This window comes from Quercus lobata, chromosome 2, assembly GCF_001633185.2.
Source record: "Quercus lobata isolate SW786 chromosome 2, ValleyOak3.0 Primary Assembly, whole genome shotgun sequence".
NCBI classification, from domain to species: domain Eukaryota; kingdom Viridiplantae; phylum Streptophyta; class Magnoliopsida; order Fagales; family Fagaceae; genus Quercus; species Quercus lobata.
The window spans coordinates 40696973-40714687 of record NC_044905.1 but is presented as its reverse complement, the minus strand read 5'-3'; the positions used below and the strand labels follow the sequence as shown (position 1 = coordinate 40714687).

The 17715-nt window shown below is 40.1% G+C and overlaps 1 protein-coding gene across 1 annotated transcript; it reads right to left on the bottom strand.

Annotated features, from left to right (window-relative positions):
• Positions 1-822: 822 nt before the first annotated feature.
• LOC115975612 (profilin-4) lies at positions 823-2878 on the bottom strand. Its single transcript, XM_031096471.1, has 3 exons — positions 2403-2878; positions 2165-2302; positions 823-1310 (listed from the first exon to the last, which is right to left on the bottom strand). The coding sequence occupies exons 1-3, from the start codon at positions 2529-2531 to the stop codon at positions 1176-1178; spliced, it is 402 nt and encodes a 133-aa protein (XP_030952331.1). The 5' UTR covers positions 2532-2878; the 3' UTR covers positions 823-1175.
• Between the last annotated feature and the right edge of the window lie 14837 nt (positions 2879-17715).

The window sequence follows — 17715 nt, the reverse complement described above, 5'->3', positions numbered from 1 at the left end:
TTCCACCTTATAATTAAGGCTATTATAATATGTGCGGATGTCAACTTGTGATGCCTCTGGTCCAACTGTTTCCAGAAAAATCATCCGCTTTACGCTTCCAAGGCCCAAAAAGAATAAGAAATCTCTATAACCGTCAACTACTAATTCATATCATTCTTGCAGAAATTTTAATCACCATTCAAATTTATTTATTATAATAAAAAAAATTCCACTGGGCGGCGATGGCGCATTCTGCAAGTGGATCGATAGGCTTTAGAGATAGTGCTTCTACACTATTAATTTCAATGGCGGGGTAATCTTTGTAAAAGAAAACGAAAAAAAAAAAAAAAAAAGCCCATTGAATAAAAATCACTGATTCAGAAAGATGTCCATGGGATCATGCATGTAAAGCACGATTCTAGGATTAAAAGCCAAACTCCATTAAAACTGCAGTTGCAAAATGCCTACTACAAATCTGGCGTGAATTCAAGATTTATCAGCAATTTAATACAATACCTTCTTTCTATTCCCAAAACAGTGAAAGACCACCAATATATTTCTGCCAGATAGACTAATTTGCCTTTTATTTTACATTTTATACAGAAAATATACATCCTAGAACGTAGATTTGATCTTAGCAATAGGGCCAAATTATAATGATGACAAAAGTAGCTTGAGGATATGCTGAGAGCATAATAAGACAAGTGGTCCGGGTGTTCATTCATTGTTCCCCAGGGGACACCTAGTTTATTCAAAGCACAAATTGCCAAAACACAAATTAAGTAGTACCGAGTTTCGAGAGTTATATATTTGTATACATATAAGATGCTCATCTACCATCGATTTCAGCATAATCCCAACATCAATTCATTTTGCTCATTTTACAGACATTCAGAAATGATGATAAAAGTAACAATGAGAGACAGACCACAAAAATCCAGAAGGATTACACGAAAAATCTATAATAAAAAAATATCAAAGTTAATGCAATTCAAACAACAAAACAACAAAACAACTGTTTTAGTTCTCACATGGTTATTGTTTGCGACAACTTCACTGCCAGTTTAAGGCTTTCAAATGAAGAAGAGGGTGCAAACTTGGGACTGAAATCAAAAGGAAAGAAAACAAAAGAAAAGAGACAACAGTTGTTTGTACCCCCCACAAGAAATACTCAAATAATTATAGAAGAGTTTGGCCTACAGGCCCTGATCAACAAGGTAATCTCCCAACCTCTCAACAACCATGTTGCACTGTCCTGGTGTCACAGGCTCTTCATAGATGCCGAAAACTAGAGCTTGACTAGTCTTCTTTATGGTGACACCTCCAGATCCCTGCCAAACCAAATACAGAAGGGCTTTCAGTGACAAATAAAGTTCAACGTAGCCCACTCAGGAAGGTTTTCCAAAGATGAAAAACTTATAATACCTATATATGAAGAATACTCTTAAAAATTAAAAAAAAAATAATAATAATAATGAGGCACTAATCCACATTTCGTTTGCTTCAACCAAAAAAAAATCCACATTTCATATAATCACACATCATCAGCCTTCAAACATTATGTTAGATCCTAGCTTGTAACTGGCAATGATTTAAAAAAAAAAAAAAAAGCAAACGAACTACAGAGGAACAATACTCATATTCAGTGGGGATTGGGGGTGTCAATACTCATACACTGCAAGGTGTACACTACAGAGGAACAAAGGAACACTTCTATGATAGATAGAATGTAATGGAAAATAAAATTATTATTATAATAATAATAATAATAATTATCCAACTAGATTTTTATTGGCTTTACTTTATAATAGTGTGTTTGAGAGAGTTTATAAAAGAAATACTAATACTAAATGATAAACAATTAAAGATATAAATTTTGTTTATACTAATATACGATATACCCTTTTAAGATTTGTCTATTAGTATAGGATTGAAATTTGACTTCCATTTCATTTAAGCATGAGGATGAATGCTGTTCCAATTTTGAGAGGAATGCTTAGGACAATAGGATCTTCCTCTACATTTCACTGATTAAGATATATCTAACAATGTTCATAATGGCACATTGTATGAAATCAATCGTTGACATGGAATATATACATGCGTGTGTGAGTGTGATTGAAACAAAAAAGAAAGAAAGAAAGAGATAATTAGTACGTATGAGGAATGAGGAATGAGGTAGTACCTTCTTTCCACGGATGACAGCTCCGGCCTCTCCTTGGATGACCATGTATTTAGTGCCACCAAGATGCAAGCCCGTAGGAGCAAGATGACCTGGCTCCTCAAAATCCTTCATTATACCACTTATCTCCTCTGCCTTAAACTGTGTGTATTAATACAGATGAGCTCAAATTAAATTAAAACCATCAAAAACTGATCCGATCCGATCCGATGATATATATATATATATATATAATACATACCTGAGGAAAGTTAGAGCTCTGCGCCCAGACAGAGCCATCGTGGCCGATGATGGCAGCGGCAGCTAGGTGCTGGCCTTGTCCATCAATGTCACACATCAAGTGCTCATCCACGTATGTCTGCCACGACATTTTTTTTTGTTCTTCCTTTTCTTTCTCTTTCTCTTCTGTGATGGTGTGGGGGTGGATCTCTCTCTTTTCTTTTCCTTTTTCTTTTTATTTTTATTATTTTATTTTAGGTTTTCTTTCTTGTTGTGTAGTAGTTTGTTGGAGTCTTTGAGAAGGAAATAAATAATAAATAGTAAAGAGAGAGAGAGAGAGAGAGGTTTGAAGAAAAGTGATGGGGAAGAGAGAGAGTCAGAGTGATGTCTACACTCTCCACCGTCCGTTTGTTTGGTAGTCACAGCTAGGCCTCACTCACAATTGATGCCATTCACGTCTCTCCTTTTTTTTCGGATTTCCTCTCCCTTTTTTCCATTAACTACATTTTTACAGGGTCACACCTATTTGCCCCCACTCTTTCTTCCTTATTACCATTACTACCCTCCTCTCAATCCTTTTTCTTTTTAGGGTTAATTACAACTTACTCATTTTTGGTTTAGCTGAAATTTAAGTTACTTATTCGTGGTTTGAAATTTAACACTTTATCCATCTGAGGTTAACTTAGAGTGCGTTTAAGAATTTTTTTTTTTTTTTTTTTTCAGTGAATGAACAGTAAAAGTACTGTTCATGCACTGTGCGGGAGACAAATTTTACTGTGCAGAGACAAATTTTACTGTTCATACACTGTTTGAACACTGTTTATAGGACCCACAATCACTTTATTCAGAAAAAAATATTAAAAATGGGCCCCATGATCCTATTTACACATTTAAAAATTATTTTGCTACAGTATTTTTCAGTTTTCAGTTTCAGTTTTCAGTTTTCAGCTGTATCCAAACGGACCCTTAGTTAGGGTTCTGTAACCCACTTCTGTTAAAAATGGGCCTAAATACGTAGTTTTGCTTCTATTTTATGTCTCTCTCCTCCCATAACATTAAAATCATAAATGAACAAGGGAAAATCATATCAAAAAGTGAGGGTTTTGTAAACATTATGAACAAACATTAGTCTCATTTTTCATTACAACCTCAACTAGGAGATTTCTTGATCAATCCCTCTCCTTGTGTTGTGTTATACTTGCTATAAATTTGAAAAAAACATTAATAAGATACAGGTCCTGAACCAGAGAGTTCTAGATAGTATTTGTACCCATAAACGTGTAATAGTTTGTCCATCTTAAACACCAACTTACCAATTATAACAAGGCAACCTTTCCTTGCACTCTCACTGTCCAACCTGGCTTAGTTCGAGGATTGCTCCCTAAAGAAATAAAACCTTTAAACTCCCCATTTGCAAGTTGGCAGGCCTAATTGTACGAGTGCGTGTCTGCCAAAAAAAAAAAGAGGTTCCAAAAAGGTAGCAGAAGTCAGAAATGTAGCACCATGTTCAAATCTATAGCAAGTATAACACAACACAAGGAGAGGGATTGATCAAGAAATCCTCCTGGTTGAGGTTGTAATGATTAATCATGTCCTTCTTGTCCGTTTTTACAAATAGGCAATCAAAGAAAGAAAGGGTTAGGAAAATATTGAAAATGTGGCTAATGTTTCTTCTTAATTTTTATAAAACCCTCACCTTTTGATCTTGTTTTCCCTTGTTCTTTGAAGGGGATAAAAATCAAAGCATACATGAGCCTGGCGGCACTAAATTATGTAAGACGACAGATCGAGGTTCTGGACGGAAAGAATGCATGATGGGTAATCATATACGGACAGAAACCTTGGTGTATGGACACGAGGGCGACTGATGTCAAGGCCACGTGGCACCCATGAGGCTGAAGTGAACTCCAAGGAATCCTAAATGGAAATATCTTGCACTCTACGTTTGACTTTGGTCAAGGAACCCCTATATGAAAAGAATCCTGTAAAGAAGGTACATTTATTAGGATCTTTTTCCATAAGAAAAAATCTTTCGGCTTAAGAAACAGAGTCGGTTTTACACTACTATAAAAGCTTAATACCCTCAGAAAATAAGGTACGCATAATTGACCCCAATTTTGACACTCTAAAGTTGTGAAAAGTTTTCTAACTTAACCATTAGAGGGTCTTTGGCCAGTACCACACCGGTACTCTCCTAAGGTCTTCTTGTTCTGTGTTGTGCAGGTGTTGTCTTGAACACTTAAGGACTGTGTGACTTATTGACAATTTTCGACATCATCAGTTGGCGTCGTCTGTGGGAAAGAACAAGCACAACTTGCAAGCCATACCATCGCTTCCTAGACAAAGAGTTGCATGGTGTTTACTTGCTCAATGGCGACCACCAACAATGTTCAAGGAGACGAACCACGCACCACCACACTCAAGAGACAAGTTTAGATTCTTGCCGCTGCCGTAGAACGCCTTACCAAGCAAAACCATGATCTAGAAGAGCAACTGCGCCAGAAGAATGCGAGACTTAATACTTAGGAAGAGGATCAAGAAAGCACCAACGCTGAAAGAAGGAACCACGAGGGGCCAAAAGGTAGCAATGCCCCAAGCAAACCAGTGCAACAGGACACAAGCTATCCATCTCGTAAATACGGTTCCACATCATATGGTCGTGGAGATGCAGATGATGAAGGAACGGATGGATTTCATGATGAACGCCCTCAGAGGATGGGTATTTAGTGACCTCGATGACTTGGTCCATAGAATTGATTCACCATTCATTGTATCTGTCACTTCATTCCCCCTTCCATTGAAGTTTCATATGCCTCAGGTGGAGAGCTACGACGAATCTAAGGATCCATTGGATCCCTTGGAGTCTTTCAAGACATTGATGCACCTACAAGGAGTGGTAGATGAGATCGTGTGCAGGGCCTTCCTTACTACGCTGAAGGGCCTCGAAAGGGTTTGGTTCAGTAAGTTAACGCCTAATTCCATTGGTACCTTTAAGAAGTTAAGTGCCCAGTTTGCCTCACACTTTACTGAGAGGCACAAGTATAAGAAATCTACTGCATGCCTGATGAGCATTAAGCAACAGGAGGATGAGACGCTGAGGTCGTACATAGCCTGCTTTAATAAGGAGGCACTCTTAATCGATGAAGCTGACGACAAGATACTTGTGGCCGCATTTACGAATGGTCTATGAAAGAGTCAGTTTCTGTTTTCCTTATACAAAAATGACCCAAAAATTATGTCAGATGTACTCTACAGGGCTACTAAGTACATGAACGCAGAAGATGCACTACTGGCTCGTGAAGAGAAGCCTAAGAAGAGAGAAAGATAGGAGGAACCACAACAGGACAGGGGATGAAAGATAGCGAGGACAGGAGATAGAAGGGAAGATAGGTGCTCTAAGCCTCCCACCGGAAGGTTCGCAAGCTTTACCCTGCTAAACACCCCGATTGATCAAGTCCTAATGTAGATTAAGGATGAAAGAGCCCTGATGTTCCCTGACAAACTGAAGGGAGACCCTAGCAAGAGGTCCAGAGACAAGTACTGCTGTTTCCATCGTGACCACGGTTATGACATATCTGACTGCTATGACTTAAAGCAACAGATAGAAGCTCTTATTAGGCAAGGGAAGTTGCAAAGGTTCATCGGTAAGGAAATGACGGATTAGCCCCAAGAACCACTTGCCCGGAGAGAAAATGAGCATCCGAAGACATAAGGATGTAGGGGGAACCACGACATCTGGCTCGTCTAAGAAGGCATGCAAAATCTACGTACGGATGGTTCAAAACGTCCAGTTAACGGGATTTGACCCGAAGATGGCATAGATCGACAACCCTATCATTGAGTTTACAGAGGAAGATGTCAGGCGTCTCCACCACCCATATGACGATGCCTTGTGGTTAGCATTCGGATAGAGGACTACAACACCCACCGAGTCCTTGTGTATAATGGGAGCTCTGCCGACATCCTATACTACCCAGCATTCTAGTAGATGAGGATTGATAGGGAACGGTTGATTCCTGTTAACGCGCCACTTGTCGAATTCAGAGGAACAAGGGTACACCTCCTAGGAGCAGTCACTTTGTTCGTAACAGTTGAAGATTACCCGCAGTAGATTACCAGGGATGTCACGTTCTTGGTTGTAGACTGTTCATCCGCTTACAATGCCATATTGGGTCGTCTTACTTTAAATTTATAGAAGGTCGTAACTTCAACTTACCATTTGATGATTAAGTTTCCAACGGAGTATGGAGTAGGAGAGGCACAAGGAGACCAAGTAACGGCGCGCAAATGCTATGCTGGAAATAAACGATCATTTGCAGACAATGTGTATGGAGGAGTAGCGGATGGTGGCAAAACCAGTGGAAGGATTGGAAGAAGTTCTCCTTAACGACTCTAAGCCTGAACGGATTACCAGAATCGGCACTCTGGCTAGCCTGCCGGTTAAGCAAGCACTGACGACATTTCTAAGGGAAAACCAGGACGTGTTCGCCTGAAGCCATGAGGACATGCCTGGAATTGATCCATCCATCATAGTTCACAAGTTAAACGTGTCGCCCTCTTTCTCTCCCATACGCTAGAAAAAACATGTGTTCATACAGAAGCGCGATAGGGCCATAGTAGAAGAGGTTTGCAAATTATAGAAAGCAAACTTCATATGAGAAGTGTATTACCCAGACTGGTTGGCCAACGTGGTGATTGTCAAGAAAGCCAATGGAAAATGGAGGATGTGTGTGGACTTCACAGACCTAAACAGGGCCTACCCCAAGAACAGCTATCCTCTCCCGAGGATTGACATCTTGGTGGACTCAACAGCAAGACACCAGCTACTAAGTTTCATGGATGTGTTCTCTGGTTACAACTAGATCAAACTGGATGAATCCGACCAAGAGAAGACTTCATTTGCCACCAGCCAAGGCTCCTTCTGTTACAAAGTGATGCCGTTAGGGCTTAAGAATGCAGGCGCTACGTATCAAGGCTGATGAACAAAATGTTCGCACATTAAATTGGGAGGAATGTAGAAGTTTACGTGGATGACATGTTGGTAAAGCGTATACGGGAGGACAACCACTTGAACGACCTCCAAGAGACCTTTGACACCTTCGATCTTATAACATGAAACTGAACCCAAGCAAGTGTGCGTTTGGGGTGATGACAGGAAAATTCCTAGGGTTCATGGTATCCTAAAGGGGTATTGAGGTCAACCCGGATAAGATTCAAGCCATAATGGAGTTACCCTAAACGGTAAGGTAGCTACCCTAAACAGGTTTATCTTAAGAGCAATGAATAAGTACCTGCCTTTCTTTTGTACATTAAAGAAGTCATTTGAATGGACGACTAAGTGTCAACAAGTTTTTGAAGACCTGAAGACATATCTTTCTTCCCTATCGTTACTAAGTCTGTCAAAGCCAGGGGAAGCATTGTTCCTATATCTAGCCGTCTCCCCTACCACTGTCAGCGCGGCCTTAGTCAGAGAAGAGAACGGGGTGCAAAAACTAGTATATTTCATAAGCTAAGCGTTCCGAGGAGTGGAAGAGAGATACCCCTCCAGTGGAGAAGCTCGCTTTCGCATTAGTAACTACGGCCCAGAAGCTCAAGCCATACTTCCAGGCACATACTGTGATTTTCCTAACAGACAAGCCTCTTCGAAAAGCAATGAGCAGCCTTGAAGCCACTGGACGGATGGTGCTGTGGGCAGTTAAGTTGAGCGAATTCGACATACAATACCAATCACATACGGCTATAAAGGGACAAGTTATTGCTTACTTCATCGTAGAATTCACTCTGGCGGAGGACTAGGGGGCAAAAGAGAGCCCCCAATGGAGCATCCACATGAATAGATCTTCCACCTAGCAAGTAGGTAGAGCCAGTGTGGTACTCCAAAGCTCGGAAGGGGATATGGTCGAGTGCATGATCTGTCTCGATTTCCCTACAAGTAATAACGAGGTAAAGTATGAAACTCTGATAGCAAGGCTAGATCTTGCCAAGGCGACAGGAGCTGAAAATATGGTCGTCTATTGCAATTCCCATGTAGTAACCAACCAGGTTAATGGCAACTATGAATACAAGAACGAACGGATGAAGAAGTACCTTAAGCAAATGAAGGATCGAGTTAACAACCTCCAAGTGAAGTTTGTTTAGATAACAAGGGAGGAGAACGAGCACACTAACCAACTTGCTAAAGCTACCTCAGCAGAGCACATACTCATCCCCAGTTAGGTACTATCCTTGGTTCAAGTCTCACATTTAATAGACAACAGCAGTGTATAGGAAATAGGTTCCATGAACTATTGGATGACGCAAATAATCTCTTACCTGAAGGATGGCATGTTGCTTAACGAAAAGGAAGTTGCAAGGAAGTTGAAGGTTCAAGCAGCACGCTTCGTTCTAATTAAAGACGTTCTATACAAAAGGGGCTTCTCCCGACCGTATCTGAAGTGTCTCATGCCCGAAGAAGTAGACTATGTAATGCAAGAAGTCCATGAAGGAGTCTGTGGGAACCATTTTAGGTCAGAATCGTTGGTGCACAAACTCATCCGGGTAGGATACTATTGGCCTACCATGCAGAAGGATGCCACTGCATATGTTAAAGCGTGTGACAAGTGCTAGAGGTTTGCCAACCTCATCCGGCAGCTAGTGGAAGAACTCACTCCATTAACGGCCTCATGGCCTTTTGCATAATGGGGGTTGGACATCATGGGTCCATTCCTAAGAGCAATTCGATAGTTGAAATTCCTGGTGGTTGGTATAGACTGCTTCACCAAGTGAGTGGAAGCCGAAGCACTAGCCATGATCATAGAGAAAATGCATGAAGCTTCGTATGGAAGAACATCGTCTGCAGGTACGGTATACCCAAAGTGTTGGTCTCAAACAATGGAAAGCAGTTTAACAACGACACCTTCAAAGACTTCAGCTCGTACCTAGGGATCAAGAATCATTACTTGTCACCCGCCCACCCCCAAGCCAATGGGCAAGTTGAGATTACGAACTGATCTTCTTTGCTTAAAATCATCAAGACTCAGCTCAAGGGGGAGAAGAGTATATGGCTGGAAGAATTGCCAAGCATCTTATGGGCGTACAGGACAATAGCTAGGACACCTACAAGAGAGACACCATTTTAACTTGCGTATGGTAGCGAGGAAGTCATCCCGACTGAAGTAGGACTTACAAGCTACAAAGTGGGAAATCATGATGGAGGTAGGAATGACGAAGCTATGCGCTTGAAGCTGGATCTGTTAGACGAGGTTAGAGTAACGGCCGAGCAAAGGCTAGCACGGTACCAGGACCTCTATAACTCCAGAGTCAAACACCGGGACTTCCAGATTGGAGATTTGGTCTTAAGAAGGGTGATAGGCGCCACAAAAGATGCCTCCTAAGGGAAGCTAGGACCAAATTGGAAAGGATCATACAGAATCACCTCGTGGTACAGGAAGGGAACTTACCACCTGGAAAAACTAGACGAACAAAGTTTGCACCACCCATGGAACACAGAGCACCTAAAGAAGTACTACCAGTAGGCAAAAACATGGACAATAATAATACTCCTCATTTCTAGTTTATTGCTTTCTAGTTAAATTTTTACTATCTACAATTTCTTTTAAGCTCGAAGGGCAGGCTTTTTAAGAACAATTTTTACACGCATGTTTACCACAATAAGAGGGGTTATTAAGAAATGTCATGTGTATGCTATCTATGTGTCTACATATTCATTATAAAGTCCAAAGTAGGGATGATTTGAAATTTTAAATCCATACACTGAAGGTTCATCCCAAAGGGGTGATTTGAAAATATTAAGTCCACACAATGGACGGGCTCATCCAACAAGGGATGATCAGAAGTTGTTTAAGTCCACACAATGGACGGGTTCATCCTACAAGGGCTGATTTGAAATTATTAAGCCCAAAGTAGACGAGCTCATCCCAAAAGGGATGATTGAAAATATTGAGTCCAAAATAGACGGGCTCATCCCACAAGAGATGATTTGAAATTATGAAGTCCAACGTGGACGGGCCCATCCTAAAAGGGATGATCGAAAATATTGAGTCCAAAATATACGAGCTCATCCTACAAGGGATGATTTGAAATTGTTGAGTCCAAAATAGACGGGCTCATCCCACAAGGGATGATTTGAAATTTTTAAGTCCAGAATGGACGAGCTTATCCCAAAAAGGATTGAGTCCAAAATGGACAGGTTCACCCAAAGGGGTGATTTGAGATTATTAAAGCCCACAAGGTAGATGGGTCCAACCTAGACGGGTCCATCTTGGAAGGTTGACTTACATCAATCAAGTCAACAAAGAGAACAAATTCACTCTAAATAGATCACTTATATTTGTCAATTCCATACTAGGACGGGTTCATCTCAAAGGGTGGGCCAAAAATTGTTAAGTAAACGAGTTCAAACATGGACGGGTTCATACTAGATCCACACGTGGACGAGCTCATCTCAATTGCGACCAAAACTGTCACTAAGTATACGAAGGCACCCCAAGGAAAGATTCAAGAATTGATCAACAAAATGGACAGATCCAACTAAGGACTCCATCCCATGAAACAAGGAGCAATAAGTAAATAGCTTGTGAAAGGCAAATTGTTTACAAACACCTAAAAACAAGGGTGATGGAATAAATAAAAACTGTTTTCCCACATAAACAAAAAGTGATAATACACAAAGTAAAGAGGTAACAATGAAAACTACTGCTGAATAACAGGGGTTTCTTTATGCCTCTCTTCAACCATCTGGTCCCCATCAACTGGATAGGCCTCCGTTCCTTCAGCTTCGACTTGGCCTTCAAAAAGAGCAGTCTCTTCGTCACCATGAGGGTTATCAACAAGGGCATCATCAGCAAATAATTCATTAATGCTCTCGGAATGGATGGGCTGGGCTAGAGTTTGGGCCTAGGCATCAATGGAAACATGGGATAGGTCTAGGTCTAGGAAAGAAGCTTTGACTTAACAGAAGCAATTGTCAAAGTGGTCTGCAAAGGAGCCACTAAGCTCCTCCAGGAGGGCGTCGAAGTTGCAATACTCCTATATCGCGTCTTCCTTAGCCTAACAGAGCTGATCCTTGACATTTTTAATCTCTTTTTCTTTATCCTCAGGGACCTCCGTCAGCTTCTTTAGCTCACCTCGAACTTGCTCCGACAAGGCCAGTTTCTTTTCCTGGACCGTCTTCCAGGCTTTCAACTCACCTAGCTCTACCTCTATCGCCTGTGCCTTTGCCCTGACATGGTCTAGTGTCGTCTTGTGGGATAGACAACGGACTTTTAACCTTTCATCATTAGCATCGCTTGGAAACAAAAGAGGGTTAGAATATAACAAGGCAATTTGAAAGAAAGAGAAGGAAGATGGACACAATTACCTGCACAATGCTAAAAAAACACGTCTCGCCCATAGCTTCAATTTGCGTGGTTGCTTAAGTCCTTATAATCGTCGGTTGTAATGATGGACGAAAGATGCTCAAGCACATATTGGGAATCCTCGCGGAGGAGGATGGGTGGTTTTTCAGTGATGGGAACATGACCCGTCATAAGTCCCTTGCCCCTCCCTTGGGCAGGCAGAGTAGCCGTCTTCTTTGTCTCAGCCCTTAACCCGATGGCTGACTCTGGTGTAACTTTGGGCTTTTTTGGAGGACAGTCCGTCTTCACCGATGATTTTCTCTTTGTGGACGGGTTAGCTTAACCCCCAGCTTTAGGAGGCAAACTTCCCTCCTGTTTTTTCTTCGCAGTAGCTTGCTGCTTTATGAAGGCCCTTCTCTTGCTTTCCTTCATTTCTGCATAAAGTTGGACGGGTGAAAAGAGTTAGGTAATTTACCAAAAAGCAAAAAAGTATGAGGTAACGGACTCACGTGTGCGTACTCGTTCGTCATAGCGACGGGTAGCCTCGGTTGGTTCAGGACCATCACAGTACCAGTGGAGGGTATCCAAAGTTACCAATTTCGACCACGACCTCTTCAACAACTTAGTGGTTGTGAAGATCCTCTCCAAAAAGCTCCATTCTTCAAGAGTGGCTTAAGGACAGTCCCTAGTTGCAAAAAGAAACGGTTAGAATATCAAATAAACACTAGGGAAAAAAAAGCCTAATATAGATGGACACATACCAAATGGGGGCATGATACCCTAGGTTTTGTCTACTAGCATGTACTCTTCGTCACCTGGGTGACGAGTCCAATTATCCCCTTGAATAAAGAAATAATGACTCTTTTAGTTTCTATTGGAGTCTGGGGTGTCGCACACCAGCCTGAGCAACGAACTCCTCGGCACGAAACTGTACATACCTTTTGATTGAGTAATCTCGGATGGACTATAGCAATGGAAGAACTCTTCCACCGTCATCCTACATGCCCCATCAAATATGACCTCGTACAGGACTTCCGCACCTAGGAAGACTCTTCAAGTGTTTAGAGAGATTTGGGTGATGCCCAGTCCAAGGTACTATAGCAAATGACGCGAAGAGCACTTAAGGGGAACCTAAGTCCTGCTTTCAGGTGCTGCTCATACACTCTGACGTCTTCTACACCCTTGTAGTAGCACTTTTCACGCTTAAAAGGTAGACGCATTGGGATGTTGACGGATATTTGGTACTCCTCCCTAAGCGTGTTGAAGTGTGTTTGTTTAACGGAGGAGATGAAGTCATTTATTGTCCACAACGGTAGCATAATGAACTTCCTAAATCCATCAGGGCCTACAGTGGACTGAATAGGGGGTTCACCAATATCTACATCATCACCGTTTGAGTCTCCCTCCAAACCATCATGTTCATGTCCTCATCTCCTATGGAAGGAGAGGTCGCCGATGGTTCCCTTTCATGACTTGAGGTGCCGAGGTCATCAAGACCTGACGGAAACACCTCATCGTAGCCCGCTACCTTGTGGACACACGATTGTTCACTCGACGCACTAGATATCTATCACCTACACGTGACGGATAAACCCTACGACTCTGACGGTCTACATAGACGATAGGTGTGCAAAAGTTTAAATAAGTAGCAAAGAAATTCAACATAAGGTAAAAATACTTGCCAGTAAGAGAAAGCAACAAGGAGTGGCTGACGATCGCACGAAGTAGACGGTTTGCCAATTTAATAAGGTTGACGATAGGACTCTAGTTGTAATTTCATTAAGGAAAGTAAAAATGAAAGGTAAAGGACCGTGTGTAAATATAGAGGGAACGACACAGAAGATGAAAGGATGCTTCGATCTGAGTGATTAACCACTAAAAACATGCCACGTGCCCCTACGACATTTATGGCCCTAGTCTAGTTTGTCAATCAAAGTACGTTCCTCAAAAGATGAGTTAGACTGTTACTCCACAGGTCCGTCCGGAAAGGAAAGTGACGGACCCATGGAGTGAAGGGGCAGCTGAAGGGGATAAAAATCAAAGCATGACAGATACATAAGCCTGACGGCACTAATTATGTAAAACGACGGATTGAGGTTCTGGACAGAAAGAATGCATGACAGGTAGTCCTATACAGATGGAATCCTTGGTGTATGGACATGAGGGCGACTGATGTCAAGGCCACGTGGCACCTATGGGGCTTAAGTGAACTCCAAGGAATCCTAAATGGAAATATCTTGCACTTTACATTTGACTTTGGTCAAGAAACCCCTATATGGAAAAAATCTCGTAAAGAAGGTACTTTTATTAAGATCTTTTTCCATAAGGAAAGATCTTTCGACCCAAGAAACAGAGTCAATTTTATACTACTATAAAAGCTCAATGCCCTCAGAAAACAAGGTACGGATAATTGACCCCAACTCCGGCACTCTAGAGTTGTGAGAAGTTTTCTAACTTAACCTTCGGAGGGTCTTTGGCGGTACCACACCAGTACTCTTCTAAGGTTTTCTTGTTCTGTGTTGTGCAAGTGTTGTCTTGAGCATGTGAGGACTATGTGACTTATTAATGATTTCCGACATCATCATTCTTTTATGGTTTTTTTTTTGTTTTTTTTAAAATTTTTTTTTATGTTTTGGGAGGAAAGAGACATAAAATGGGAGCAAAATTACATATTTAGCCTCATTTTTAACAGAAGTGAGTTATAGAACCCTAACTAAACTAACCTCAAGTGGGTAAAGTGTCAAATTTCAAACCACGAGTAAGCAACTTAAATTTCGGCCAAACCACAAGTGGGTAAATTGTAATTAGCCCTTCTTTTTATCTATACTACTATTTGAGGAGCTTCCCATGTTTGAACCGGATTTTTTTTTGGTCCAAAATACCCTTATTTCCTTAAGTTTAAGTATAGACAAAACTAAAGAACAACAAAGTAAAAATACATCTTTAACTTCCACTAAAATATTGTCTACAAAATAGGATTACTCTCTCACTAACCCACTTATTCAGAACCAAACTTCACGTTTAAACTTTTCTCTTTCTTTATTTTTTTAATTGGCCAAAATTTTTACTTTTTTTCTTTTTTAAAACCCATGTTAAAAAGTTACTATTTTTTTGGGTAAAATTTAATAATTTACATCAATTATAATTTGGGATTACTATATTTTCCAATCATGAAAAAACCTAGAGGTAAGATGAGTGTTATGCATTTGTAACAAATATTAAAATTATAATTGATGCAAATTATTAAATTTTACTCAAAAAATAAAAGAGCCTCTGAGTACGCACGTGAGCATGTGCTTAGAGGCTAGTTTAATACTTATATATTTGGGTAAGAATTTGCTACATTACTACATACAATGTTGCAGGACTTACTGCATACTGGGTTACGTGTCAAATTATTATTACTTCTCAACCATTCCCCTTTCTCTCTCTCTCCCTTCCTTCTCCTCCTTTGTTCTTCTCACTTTCGAATACCTAGCCCCAAAACAAAATCAAAATACAAATTTCTCTCTCTCTCTCTCTCTCTCTCTCTCTCTCTCTCTTCACAAATAATTGATTATTTATAATGATTAACCTCGATGAATGGAGAAAATGGTCATATTTCATAAGATTCTACCTAATACTAGAATCCTCTATAGTTGAAACCCTAAGCTCTCTTGGTCTCTCAAGTCTCTCTACCTCTCTTTAGATCAAACTCGCTCTCTAACCTTCCTCTTCTCTCAAACCTTCTCTAAACCGAAGCTCCATAACTCTACCACAAACCTCCATGGCCAAACCCTTAAGAGCTTACCAACCACCGGTGGTGGTCTTCTTATCTTTCTCTATTGTTATGTTCAGTCTATTTTTCTATGTATGGTTGAAAACTCCTTCCTTTCTATATTTGTTTGGTTGGTTATGGGTTTGAGAATTTGGTATTTTGTTTAAGGATTTGAAAAATGGAATATTTGAGGGGTTGATTGTTGGTCCATTTGTGGGTTTTGGGTAGGCTAAAACAAATGGGTTTTGATTTGGTTTTATTGGCTGTGATTTGTTTGTATGTATGTAAATCTAAGCATGTGTGTACAATTATTTGAGAGAGAGAGAGAGAGAGAGAGAGAGAGAGGGTGGTGTTGGGGTTTTGAAGAGAGAGAAAGGGATTTGTCATGAGAGAGAGAAAGCATGAGAGAAATGTTAACATTAGAGATTAGCAGACGTTACCATTAAATTGGTCACTTGACAAGTGTCACTATAATTGTTTGACACATTTACCAGTATGCAGCAAATGCTGCAACATTGTATGTAGCAAATTCTTGGCCATATACCAATAGTTACAAACTCTTACAAAAATAAAGGATAAGATGGTTCTATTGAAACACTTAAAAGTCTCGGTTAGAGTTATCTATTATTAAGTAAGAGTTATTTATTATTAATTTACTAACGTATAACTTGTGCATATGCATGATACAATTAAAAAAAATTACAATTACATACATATATGGGTTCAAATTATACTCTCTCTCTCTCTCTCTTTTATTTTTTATTTTTATTTATTTTGGATATACACATGAGTTTACTCTTTTCTTTTTTTTTTTTTTTTCCTTTTTTGTTTATTGAGTTTTTGCTGATTTATTTATATTAGACCCTTCATCTTATACACCTCATTAACTCACCTAGAACAAAATTTTTAAAAACTTAAATAGTACATATGGCACAAAATTAGACAATAATTAAAATCCAATTTAAAACCTAATATATATATATATATATAAGGGGGTGGAAGTGCACAATATTTATTAAATTAAAATACTTAAAGTAAAATGTTGAAGATAAGAAAGCTTTAAAAATAAGTTGTTGATATCATAACAAAATATAGTTTAGATAATAGATTAAAACACTTACAGGAGATAATAGTAGTTACAAGGCTTTGAACTGGAAAGGGAAAAGGTTACAAGCTAAGCAGTCTGGGAACTAAATGGGACTTGAAACTAGCAAAATTTTGTGGTGCCCTATCTGAAATGGACATCCCCCTTTTATAGGCAAAATAAAACACTATTTAAACAGTGAATAGAAAACAGTAAAATCGACTTTTTTACTATTCATCGTAGGTCAGCAAAATTATCAGCATGTGCTGCCTGGAGGGAATCATTCCTCGTGGGTAGGAATGGCAACAGGTCGAGTTCAGGGCGGGTTTTTTGATACCCGAACCTAACCCATGGGTCCTCCTCCGTTACCCGAACCTAGCCCGTTTAATAAACAAGTTTTTTTTAACCCCAAACCCACCCCGTTGGACCCCACAGGCCCCATGGGTATTGTCTAGCCACTTCTGGGCCTAATCTAAAGTTGTGACCCAATCCGACCCAATCTTTAAAAAAAAAATATATATATATATATATATTTATATATATATATCGATTTTACATCCAGAAATCACAACCACAACCACAGAAATAGAAACACAAATCACAAACCCAAACATAAACACAAACACAAACACAAATCAGCTTGTATTTTTGGCTCTTCTTTGTTAATAAAGATTTTTCACTAATTAAAAAAAAAAAAAAACACACACACACACACACACACATCACAAGTCCAAACATAAACATAAACGCAAATCAAATTTTTTTTTTTCACTCATAAAAAAATAAAAACACAAATCACAAACAGAAACACAATCTCGTCCTTCGATCTAACAATCCTATGCTCAGATTTAACAATCTTGTGCTCCAATCTAATAATCTCGTGCTCCTCTGTGACAAATAGCAACCACCACGAGATCCGTGCTCCTCCGTGAGTGAATGAGAGTGAGGGTGACTAGGTGAGGGGTGGCTGAGAGAAAATGAGAGTGAGAGTGAGGGAGGAAAGGGGAGGCGAGGTAGAGTGAGGCCGTGGGGCTGAAGGAGTCCATGAGGGGAGCTTGAGGCTGAACGCGGCCGTGGGGCCGTGAGGCTGAGTGAGGCCATGATCGTGAGGGGAGCGTTTGAGGGCGATAAAGAATGGCCAACGATGAGAGCTTGAGAG

Coding starts and splice junctions, on each gene's coding strand:
- LOC115975612 (XM_031096471.1), bottom strand. CDS start 2,531: ATGTCGTGGCAGACATACGTGGATGAGCACTTGATGTGTGACATTGAT. Junction 2,303..2,402: donor AGAGCTCTAACTTTCCTCAG/GTATGTATTATA, acceptor TAATACACACAG/TTTAAGGCAGAGGAGATAAG. Junction 1,311..2,164: donor CTGTCATCCGTGGAAAGAAG/GTACTACCTCAT, acceptor TTGGTTTGGCAG/GGATCTGGAGGTGTCACCAT.